This window comes from Leuciscus leuciscus (assembly GCF_965113295.1).
Source record: "Leuciscus leuciscus genome assembly, chromosome: 21".
In the NCBI taxonomy this organism is placed as follows: Eukaryota; Metazoa; Chordata; class Actinopteri; order Cypriniformes; family Leuciscidae; genus Leuciscus; species Leuciscus leuciscus.
In genome coordinates, this window is record NC_138745.1 from 21,278,270 (window position 1) to 21,290,977 (window position 12,708).

Genomic DNA, 12,708 nt, shown 5'->3' on the forward strand with positions numbered 1-12,708 from the left:
CACATATTTATTGGGGGTGAAAATAGGCTGTACGATTAAATCCGCACTATGAAAACTGGATTACCATCCAAAGTATTATCAATTATTCCAAAATGCCCATTTTGTCTTTTTTAATTATACAGGTGCAGCTTATACATTACAACCATGAACTGTACACAAACTACACAGAAGCTGCTAAGAGTCCGAATGGCTTGGTGGTAGTGTCTATATTTATGAAGGTGAGTAATGATCAGACATTTAACACTCAAAGTGAAAGCACAGAATTCAAGTATTTTAAACTTGAATATTTTCATTGCATAATCTCAGCTGATCTCCATACTACTGGTACTTTATCAGTACTTTTTTCCCCCAGCAAAAATAAATAAATCCAAATCACTATATTTGCTTTGTTCTTGCTGTTATACTCAATTTATTCTGTTTTAAGGATGCTTATAAAAATACATACATACAATTATTGTAACTTTTTAATTTTTTTTATTATTACACGTTTTTGAAAGTTTCCCACAGGCTGCATTTATTTGATCAAAGATATGGTAAAAACAGTAATATTGTGAAATATTACTACAATTTATAATAACTGCTTTTTATTTTAATATATTTTAAAATGTCATTTTTTCCTGTGATCAAAGCTGAATTTTCAGCATCATAACTCCAGTCTTCAACATTTCTTCATCTTAAAAATTTGTCAGAACATTTGTGCTGCTTAATATTTTTGTGGAAACCGTGAGGCTTTTCTTATGGATTCTTTGGTGTATAGAAAGTTCAAAAGAACAGCATTTATTTCTCAATTTGTTGCTCAATTTGAGTCAGCACATTCAATTAATTGATGGATGGATGGGCGGTTGGAGGAATGAATAGGGGAAGAGAGTCAATTAGCCATGCAATTAGACAACAGGCAAACTAAGTGTGCATCTCCCAGTCATTCTGGAAGGACAAGGTTGTGAAATAACTTTCCCGTGCTCTATTAGAGGACTGTGGGGAGACCATTATCTAATGTTTTCCCTCAGGACAAGAATTCAAGCTAAGATAATTAACCCATCCAGTGTCACTCTCAGGCTTAGTCTGCTCTGCCCTGGACGTGATCCGGGTCCACTCACCTCTTCTGTCTGGTGCCTATGCTCACTGACTCACTCTATAGGAATACTACACCATCTCCGCATCAAACCAATATGGGCATTCTCTATATACTAATCAGAAACAGTAAGATAGTAAGAACATTAGTGTTGGGATCACTCACTATATGCCAAAACTGAACATAAAAAAAAAAAGTTCCTATAGTATTTTTGGTAAGGATATATTTCTGGATTTGACTCATAATACAAGAGCTGTTGAATGCAGTTCAGATACACTATACTGCAGTCATTGTCCTCCGCTTTCAGTGATCTGACTGAGAACACTGAGACTTCACTCCTATTTTCTCTGTGACGCGAGTCATTCCCAAAGCCATTTTCTGAGGTACCCCATGCTGTGTTCCCTGTTCTGTCATCACACCTCCAGGAGGGACTCCCATATGAGTCTTAATAGTTTGAAGCAAAGAATCCCAAGAAAATGCACCATTATTTGGAGGGACAGACACAAAATGGAGGAGGCTGAGGAGAGGCCAGCCATTTTGCTTGTGGTATAAACAGCTATTTGTATGGATTGTGAATTTGTTAGCAAATGCAGTATTCTTAGCCAGCCAAAAACATTAATCGTGAGGGATAGCAAAAGCTGTTCTTTTTTTTCTTCCTCCAGACGCTGTATAGGCAACCCTAATTATTTATCGGAAGAGATAATGGCTAGCTGCAGCCCCAGGTTATATCACAGAAAGTCTAGAAATGATGCGCCAAAGACGTTTAAACCTCAATCTTCGCTGTTCACTCAATGAGGAGGTCAAAAGAGAAGCAATTTGTGTTGTAGTCACGAGGCACATTTCTTGTAATCATTCAGATTGAAAGCATTTCAAATTAGCAACTGAAGTGGAGTCAGAGAAAAGCATGGTAACCATGTTTCTTGTTTGCTCCGTTAATGCTCTTAGTTTTTGAAGAACGCATCTGTAGTTTTATTGCAAACACGTCAGTTTGTCATAAATGATTCTATCAGGTGTCATTTAATTACAGAACCCTGTTGGGTTCATCCTGATGCATTTGAATGCAGTAAAAAACTGTTTCAGCACCTTAATGGATCGAGTAAATTTCAAGAGATGTGTTTCAACACCTCAGACTTTTACATTATAAACTGAACGACTGGAAGATTCACTTCCCCTGAGATCTTTGTTTAGAAATAATTGTCATGTTGTCTGCACTTTGGAAATAAAGTTGTCACTAATGCTGTTTCTCTTTACTTTCCCCCTCTCCTGTCCTTCTCATCTGTCCTTCTCATCTGTTTTCACTGTTCTGCCCTTCCCCTCTTGACATTTGTTCCATTTCAGATATCAGAGACGTCAAATTCATTTCTGAATCGGATGTTGAACAGAGACACCATTACAAGAATAACATATAAGAGTAAGTGGGAAAAAATATTTTGTTGACCATTTGACACTAAATCCGATTTGGTTTTCAAATTCGATCGATGGTACTGACATTTTGCAAGTGATGAAATCAGATTTGTTTGTTCAGGCAGTGTAGTCAATATCAGGTGTATCTTTATCAGTTGCTGGAGTTATGCAAGCATCACCATGAGATCTGAGAGTAGATGTCAGTGGAGAAACCTGGAGATTTTGCTTCCGCTTATGTTTATCATGACATCTTGCAGCAGTGCTGACGCATGAGACAATAAACGACAAAGGCATGTTACGCATTCATGGATACTGTGTCCAACACTGCTGACTCATTTGCTATTCACTACATAGTGAATATTACATAGGAAAGAACGAGTTAATTTTAATGTATTCAGCCACAATTTTGTGCACATAATATGCTACATTCATGTCACATCCTTACTTGAAAATTAGATCTGACCATTCAGACTGATACCAATTATAATCCGATTATAATTGGTATCAGTCTGAATACACTGAATACACCACATACACTGCCAATCAAAAGTTTAGAGTCGAAAGAAGCCTCTTATGCTCACTAGACTATTTATTTCATCAGAAATACAGAAAACAGTAATATTATGAAATATTAATGCAATTTAAAACAACTTTCTATTTTAATGTTTTTTTAAAGTTTTATTTATTCCTGTGATGGCAAAGCTGAATTTTCAGTATCATTACTCCAGTCTTCAGTGTCACATGATCCTTCAGAAATCATTCTAATATGCTGATTTGCTGCTCAAGAAACATTTATTATTGGTATGAAAAAAACATATTTATATTTTTTTGGAAACCTTGATAAATGTAAGGATTCTTTGAATAGGAAGTAAAAAAAAAAAACAGCATTTATTTGAAAGAGAAATCTTTTTAAAACAATATAAGTCTTTACTCTGTTACTTTCGATCAATTTAATGCATCCTTGCTGAATAAAAGTATTAATAAAAAAAATAAAAAACTTGCCACAAACTTTTGAGCAGTAGTGTATTTTTAAACATCTCTTTTTTTTTTGCAATTCAGACTGCAAAAAATAAATTCATTTGAGTCAGATCCAAAAAAAAATAAAAAAAATTACCTTTTGCTGCCCGTCTGAACACATTTTGTTTATTATAAACAAACAATTATATAAACTTGTGAAGTTTACTTAAATAGGGTTTTTATAATAAATTAAAATGATATCAATAAATAATTCATTAAAAAGACATATCTGTCAAATGTGGTGCACGCAAACACAGCAGTTGAGCTTCTGTAATCTATAAAACCCTCACTCCCACCTCTGTAATAAACAGAGATGTCAAACCTGTCCAAATTGGTACATGAAATCACAGAAGTCAAGTGATAAGACTTGTAACTCAAACGTCGTTTAAATAACTAGTCCCATCTGAACAGGGCTAAAGATACATAATTCCTCATTACTCGTTTGTTGAAATTTTAATCGCAAATTAACAAATCCCAGAAATTCCTCTAGAAACACCATAAAAATCACGTTGCCTGGTGAAGCATCACGTTATATTTTCACGTTAGAATAAGATGTGGTGTTAGTTTTATGCTGTTCGGCTGTAGCGCGTTCTGAAAGAACGTGCAAACTGAGAGAAACTCTTCTGATAGGCTGTTTTGTGATTTGATTGTGTTGTGGACAAACAAATAGCTTGTACCTGGACATTTAGTCATGAGATTCTTTGCCTATTGTTCTAGAAATTGTGATTCATGCTAAAACCTCATGCTAATCATTGATTGACAGCAGCAGTTTAAAGGCACAAGACAAATGTATTCAGCCTCGAAAACTCCACTCCACCACTTTCTAGTTTGGGAATAGTTCATGGCCGACACTGACATGCAGTGTAGTGGAAATGTTCCGTGGCATTATCCTTTAACTCACCAGAGGGACTTTTGAAAAAAGGCCTTCATAATTGAATTAATAGAGATGGGGAAAGAGCGGATGAATAGATAAAATGTTCTGACCCCTGGTGGTTGGTGCGTGTCTCCCAGGCCGCAGCGGCGCATGAACTCAGGGAGGACTCGACAGCAATGCCAGGGGGAGGGCAGAGGAGCGTGGGCTTTGACAGCTGTCAGAGCTCCCCACTCTGCCTCTCTTGCCTCCCGCTCCGTTCCCCGTTGAATCTTTGGAAACGCACTACTACCAGCCCTTGCTGTGGAGCTAGCACATGTATTTTTCAAACGTATCCCCCTCCTCCACAGCCAAAAGGAATTATTTATGCCACCAAAGCTATCAAAGTTCTGCGCAATGACGCTGGCGGAATTGCAAACATGTAGGGAGATAAGAGATAGAGTGGTAATCAATGGAATGGAGGGAGAATAACGAATGATTTCCTCTGTCTGACGTGAGTCGGAACCCATTACTCGTCTGTTGTCAGTGGAAGGTGGGTTCAATATTGCTGTTCCTCATAAATTCAGTGCCGCATTATCTCATGTCGGCCCACTATTGTGAAGTCAAAATAACATGCGCTGTCACCATTCATCCAACAAATCAAAGGCAAAGCATAAATACTAAAACGAATTGTTGACAAGCAAAGATTAAGACTTTTTGGTTACCATTGTTGCCTTATGCTTTGCTTTTGTTGTTTGGACAATTTCAAGACATTCTTTTGTTCCTTAATATATTGAATTTTAGACTTGGCTGGGAAGTGCACCAATTATATTATTAAAATGAAAAAATTCATGTTTATGAATTGGCTCTCTAGATGAGTTTTAATCGATATGAAACAATATTTTAGCATGTGTTCCTTCTTTGTGTGTGAGTAGATGATGCATACCTTCTCTCGGGGCTAAACATCGAGGAGGTCTATCCAGAGACAGCAAGTTTTATCACTTACGAAGGGTCTATGACAATCCCACCGTGTTACGAGACTGCAACATGGATACTGATGAACAAGCCAATTTACGTCACAAAGATGCAGGTAAATCAACACACACTGTAAAAAAAAAAAAGAGAGACGTGTTTGTTAAACTTGAAGGAAATTTTTTTTGAATTTGACTGGATTTCTTTTGCTGCCATACTATAACAATTACCTATTTAGATCAAGTCATTCTAAGAAGTTGTATGAAGTATTTCAGTTTTAGTCAGTTCCGTTCTATGCAAATAGTTCCCAGTATTTTCGTGGTTGGTCAATATGTCTAATCTAACTAATATCTAATGTTTTCCATGAGAAATCAGTGTTTTCTTAAACTTAGCTTAAAACAACACACAAACCTCAAGACTTGGAACACAACAAAAGTAACAGCTACCTGATCATTTTAAGTAAAGGAACAAACTCATCTTGACATCACAAAAGAACAACTGTGTAAATAAAACTGGCAAACAGTCACACAATGCAACATTCATTATTCATGTACAAATGGATGCTGGGAAGAGGGCGAATGAGACCTAACAAGAAAACCATTTTTTCACTGTAAAGCTTATTTAAATTAAAAAAAGCATTAATTCATGTCATCCATGGCTCTGCTTTATGGTCTTGACTTAAAAAAGCAACAAAACAAAAAAAGCTGATTATTATAATAGAAAAGCTGCAACAAGATGCATTAGCTGAGTCCTCAGAACTTCAAAATAGCAAGTAAACAAAAATAGAATCAAGTAAATCTTATTTAATTGATCTATGAATCCGTTTTTTTAAGGATTCAGCTAACGCCAAGCTTCCTAAAGGCAGAATGTGTCACTTTTGACACTGTAGATACACTGTTTGGATGATATGTAATATAATCTGTTCTTGAATGACACTCTCACATAGCTCCCTAGCTGCTTTTTGATGCGGGTCTGTTGGGATTGGATTGACTGTGATAATTGCGTGATCTGCCATCAGTGAGTCGAAATAAAACGTCTGCTCTGTCTGTGTCATCCTTACAGATGCACTCCATGCGACTGCTAAGTCAGAACCAGCCCTCGCAGATATTCCTTAGCATGAGTGACAACGTGCGCCCAGTACAGCCTCTGAACAACCGCTGTATCCGCACCAACATCAACTTCAGCATGCAGGGCAAGGACTGCCCCAACAACAGGGCACAGAAGCTGCAGTACCGAGGTCAGTGTCTCTGTGCTTCTCTCTGTGATCTCTCAACCCGCTTTGAATTAGACACTAAACTAAAAGCGTTTCTACAGATTTCATCACTTCTCCAAAACAACATTGACTCCAAAGCAGAGTAACATTGTTGGTCATAATGAACAAGTTCACTAAAGTTATAAGGTAAAAGTTACAGTTTAGTTTCCAGGTCACTATTGAAAAGGTGCATCAAAAATAAGTGACTTTTGCTTTATTCTCCTCAGTTTTTACCTCACTTTAAACATTTGTGACATTTTGAAGTGTTTGGTAAAGGTAAAGGCAGTAGCCATGTTTGTTTATTCAAAAGATATAATTGCAACACCTTCATTACAGTGTTAATTTTGATTACACAAATAATTTGTGTCATTTTCCCTGATGAAAATGAGACAAGTAACTAAATAAAAAAACATTTTGAATGACAAAATCCATTGACATTTTTGTTTAAAAAAAATGTGAGGGAGTTACAATTTGGGAATAGATCCAGGCAGAACTGATGTCCTGCGTAGTAGATGAGCACATTTGAATTGCAACAGCCTTATCAACCCGCCAGGACATAAGTTGGCATACAGTTGCTGCATTGCTGCATGTCTCATAAAACATAGAAAAAAATTCAAAAAACGTCTGGGAGAAAGAGAAGAGCAGACATTTGGATAAAACTGAAAAAGTGTGACGAGGCGAAAGAGAGCCCAATTCAATCCGGTTTTCTGTATGCCCAGAAAGCCGCCTCTCAGATGTCAACGTACAAGTAATCGTTCTCTCTTTAACGTCTTTCCGTGCTTAAAAAACTTGTGAGTCAAAATGTCCATTTCGGCAAGTATTCATGTAAACACTGTCGATTATGTCTTAAGTGAACGTAAAAAGTTGGGAGAATATCGGATGTGTATCAGTGTATTGGATCTGTGCATTCAGCCTTAACCCATTTAATCCCAAATTTTTCCCAGAGATGAAATTTATGAGTTTGTGTGGTATTTGCAAGTATATTAAACAATCAATGTCAATAATGTAAAAAAATATTTGAAAAGTCCATGAAAATAAGAGTTTTATCTCTGGTCACAATTGTGACCGGTGGTAGAACACAGGGAGTCTAAGTCTATGGGGTGTATAATAAATTAAAAATCTCCAGAAATTAGTTTGAAGACAGAATTAAATTGTTGAAGTGATTTATTTGATTAACAAATAGTTAAACATTGTCTGGCCCAGTTTAAAAAAATGACAAAATAGTAATCCTATGCAGCAGCATGGCACAAATATTTTAATTAAATTATGATGAAATAATAAATTATAGGAAATTGCTTAGTATGCAATCATTATAAATGATGCAAAATACTTAAAATTACAAAATGAAAAAAAAAAGTACAGAAATAAAATAATAAATTAAAATAAACAAATGATTAAAAATGAGCCTATGGTAGGAAACATGTAACAATGTCAAGGAACATGTAACAATTCATGAATAACAAGAAAGCATCACAAAAATTATCAATCAACAGTCACAACTGTGTGCTGGTGTGGAACTCATTATATATCACCTTCCTAAAGAAATAACAGTGGATTTTTTATTTTTTTTATTTTTTTTATCACAACTGTGTCCTGCCTACCTGTGTTTATCAGCCAGTGGGCAACACCATCAAACCTGGGTATATCAGTCACAGCAGCTGACATTGAGGAGGGCCTCCCTTGTCCTTTTGGTGCAGTACCAAATATTTTCAGGAGACTTTGGGCAACTACTTGCTGAAATCCAAGGAGATCATGGTCACAATTCATGACATCTCTGTGGAACAGCCAACTGTTGACCACAGCACTGTGTAGAGTCCAGGCATGTCATGCATGAAGTTGCATCCACCTGGAACACCAGCTTGTTCAGCCAAACCCATCACTACACTGGGCCCATGACCTAACCCAGTCTCTGGAAGACAGAGCATATCCAGCTCCAGCAGCCATATCACCCTGCAGCCCAAGACTGGCTGCCCACTGAAGCTAAGCAGGGCTGAGCCTGGTTAGTACCTGGATGGGAGGCCTCCTGAGAAAACCAGGAGTTGCTGCTGGAGGAGGTGTTAGTGAGGGCAGCAGGGGGCGCTCACCCTGTGGTCTGTGTCCGTCCTAACACCCCAGTGTATTGACGGGAACACTGTACTGCCAAAGAGCACCGTCCTTCGGATGAGAAGGACGGTGCTCAGAGAGTCACTCTGGGGTCATTAAAAATCCCAGAATGTCCTTCGAAAAACAGTAGGGGTTTAACCACGGCATCTTTGCCAAATTTGCCCCTTGGCCTCTGTCCATCATGGCCTTCTAATCATCCCCATATACTGACTGGCTTCACCACTGTCTCCTCTCCACCAGTAAGCTGGTGTGTGGTGGGCGTTCTGGTCCAATATGGCTGCCGTCGCATCATCCAGGTGGATGCTGCACATTGGTGGTGGTTGAGGAGATTCCCCCCTTCCATATGTGAAGCGCTTTAAGTACCCAAGCACTTTATAAATCTAACAAATTATTAATTATTATTATTAAGTAAATCCAAAACTTGACTTAAAGTCAGTCTGAAAGAGAGTTCATAAAAATAACACAGAATTACATATGGGGAACATAGCTTATACAAAAAATGTATAAGCTATTCAAAAAGGAACTTAGTAGCCTATTCTTACCTGTCCTTTCTGGGCTTTTATGTCATCCTTCCATTAAGACGACCGTACCAAGAAATAAATGTGTGTGGTCACATAACCAAACAAACCAATCATGTTAGACCTGCCATAAACTCATATAGACATCTTACATTTTCATTATATATGAATATGTACTTCATAATATGAGTTACTTTTTAATTTCACACTAAAATATGCAAAGAAAAATTGTGGTCACAATTGTGACCAGTGGGATTAAATGTTACAGCAATCTAACAAACCTGCTGCAGTCCGTCATGTTAATCAAACAGAAAAAGAAATAGAGAAAATCCCTCAATGCTCTTGACTGAACTTTAATATTTCAAGAATATAGATTAATCCCTATTGAAGCTATGAAATGCGTCAAATAATAAATTTTGCAAGTTGTTCTAAAGAATGCATATATCATTAATTAAAAAGACCATGTTCATGTTTCTTTATGAGAAGTGGTTTTATTTAATTTTAAGATTAAAAAGGACATGTTATGTCACAGCAGTTAAATCTGTGTCTAATGTTTTAACATGTTTAAACCTTAATACCATTAATATTAACAGTCTAATAGATGTTTCTCCAGGATTATATAATGAGATTGGAAATTTTAGAGAAATGCTTAATTGATACATTACAATTTAACTAAACCCATTTGATTTTAGTCGACTAAAACAATTCAGATGACTAAAATATGACTAAAGCTAAAAGGCATTTTAGTCAAAAAAAGACTATGACAAACTAAATAAAATGTAGCTGTCAAAATGAGCACTACTTCATAAAGCCGTTAGTAGGCAGAAGGCAACCAGATAGCTCAAACAGGTTTAATAATAAGCTAATGTGTGATTCAAGTATGTTTTGTTTTACTCAAAAATATGAGCACATGCACATAAACATTCTGCAGATATTAGATGAGTGAAATGAATTATTCAGTAGCTTACGAGCAAATATTTACCCTCTAAACAACCGTATAATTACCCATTTACTTAAATGTGTCATGTATACAGAAAATGTGTGTTATATATAAAATAAACCTGCCGGTTGCTCCGTCCTCCTGTTGAAAGTGTTCAGATAATTACTGGTAATCTCCTCTTGACCATGCATCATTTATTGACTGAGCTTGTTTAAGAGGTTTAGGAGTCTCAGTAAAGCATAAGTCTGCTCGGAGAGGCATCTTAAGATGTCTGTGTGCTTCTACCAGAATGCCTTAGATATTTTTGCATATTGTTTCAGCACTAAAGCATCCTGAACAAGAAAAAGAAAGTCTCTTTATTGAGCCTGCTCTTATCTCAAAATTTCACTATGGAGAATTCTCTTGTACTCTTGATACAGCAGTGAACTGATAAATCGGAGTCGTGCGGCACTTATTTGAGAGGTTGAATGTACCACCCCGGCGGGTAAATGAGCAATACAAAAAAAGGTTCCTTCCATTTATTACATTTGAGTTGTTAAAAGATGTAAATATCTTGGAGGAGCATTTAATTAGTGTTGGTTAGGCATCTGAGGTCATGTATCTTAACCAGGAAGACATTTTATTTTGTAGCTCGCACAGTGAAGTGTCTGCAGGCTAATTGAATGTTAAATTTTAGCTTAAGGTGGTGATATTCAGAGTGCAAGAGAAAATTGTCATTCTGGGAAACCACACAATGTTATGGAGTCTTACAGAACAGGAGCTAGAACTAGGAAAATAGCAAGACATTTTGTATGTTGTTCAGTACTATTTACCTATATTCCACAAGACAAAATAACTGAATTTAAATGAATGATTCTGTTCAAAATTTCACATACCTTTAGTTATTAATATTAAAGGAACCGTATGTAAGAAATGTAGTTCAATTAATCATAAAATGGCCCTGATATGTCACTAGACATTAAGAAATCATGTTCATTTCAAATACTTATATCACTGACAACAGTAGTCCGGCCAGGATATTGTCATTTTAAAGTGAAGTTGCAGCCCTCAACTTCTGTTTATGTTGTCATGTTGTGTTTTGGCCTGAAGCGCCACCCTCCACCTATCTACTAATCACAAAGTCAGTAGTGTTTCGGCATCCGGGCTGCCAGCTCTGCTCTAGTTACCACAGCTGCAGCTACAAACGTGTCGGATAAAAAAAATTTGCGATACATAATTACTTCGCAAATCATCTCTCATGAAGCATAAACATAATTAACAGAAGAAAAAAAAAGCCGCTCTACAGTAATTTGAAAGTGATTGCAGTACCAGTTTTGGCCACAATCTTACATACGGTTCCTTTAATCAGTGACTATTTGCAGGACTATGACAGTTGTGCCTGGATGTTATATTGACTTCAAAAGATATACAGTATCTAAATTATTTTTCAAACGCGATGTAAGACGAGACGACACTGTTTAAAACTGTTGCATAAAAAATAGGATACAGAGGGAAAAATGAGATATGCTTTGTATTAAGCGCTTCAAACTAACTCATAATAAAATGCACACATCTTGCCCTGTCAGAACAACTGAGATGTTTTCCTGGCGCATAACTTACATCTTACGCTTATATCCTTATTTGTGAATGCCAGAAAGAATTTATATTCTGCATTAAGGCTAGTGCTGACAGCAAGCAAGTCTCCTGTAAACTTACCAGACTTCAGTGAACGAACGCATAATAATTATCATTAAAATATACATTTTGCTAAAACATTTATTTTTGGTTATTAAATATAGTCCAACAGTACGTTGTAAATATATTGGTTTAAAATTCTACATGTAATTTTATGAGAGCAGTAACTGTAATGTACAATGTTCAGGATAGTGAATGTGTTCTTACCAGTGAACATTATTTAGTGATTTTAATTAAAAATGATTAAAAAGCAATTGCTAAGCCTTTTTTGTTGGGCTGAATGAAATTGGAAAAAACAGCGATATTTATTTTTTCTGCGATATACATGAAAAGATTTCACCAGATGAATTGAATAACTATTTGGAAAGAATTAACCATTCTAGAATGATTTGGGTGATTTTGTAGGGGAGTGACTCTGCATAGAAAACAAGTAGGCTATATAGTTAAATACAATGGAACAAAAACAGTGTTTTGTTTTTCAGGTAAGTCTAACAGAAATGTAATCATGTAAAATAACACTGCAAAGTCTGCACTGTATAAATGAAATATAATTAATCGTTGATAAAGCTACAAAAGTGATTGTCTTTTTCTTTTGTTTGATTCAAATTAATGACACACAGCAGCAGGTTTATAGGCTGCTGTCACTTTAAGACTTAATGCACGGATCTATGTGCATCTTTTTTTTTTTACATTCACTTAAAGACAGTGTTTACAATAATACTTGTCGAGAAGGGCATTGTGACAATTTTTCAAGCACAAAAAGGTTCAGAAAGAGTACTGAATTCAGTGTTTGCATTCTGTCTGTGCAGAAAGCACAAGTTCAGAATTGAGTTCTCTTTTGCGTCTTCTTGCGCTTGAATGCTTTAAACTCGCTTGAATGTTTGAACTGACATGACTTGCCTCTAT

The 12,708-nt window shown here is 36.3% G+C and overlaps 1 protein-coding gene and 1 long non-coding RNA gene across 3 annotated transcripts in view; one reads left to right on the forward strand and one right to left on the reverse strand.

The window, feature by feature from the left end:
• Positions 1-12,708, forward strand: part of ca10a (carbonic anhydrase Xa) — a 194,363-nt gene that overhangs the window by 179,843 nt on the left and 1,812 nt on the right. For both annotated transcript variants that reach the window (XM_082151070.1, XM_082151069.1), the window contains 4 exons: positions 123-218; positions 2,411-2,483; positions 5,279-5,433; positions 6,378-6,552. In XM_082151070.1, the coding sequence (XP_082007196.1) occupies positions 123-218; positions 2,411-2,483; positions 5,279-5,433; positions 6,378-6,552 (499 nt within the window). The remainder of the gene's footprint in view (positions 1-122; positions 219-2,410; positions 2,484-5,278; positions 5,434-6,377; positions 6,553-12,708) is intronic.
• The window catches only part of LOC309484729, a 318,851-nt gene that overhangs the window by 175,242 nt on the left and 130,901 nt on the right, over positions 1-12,708 (reverse strand). The gene's annotated exons all lie outside the window — the stretch shown is intronic.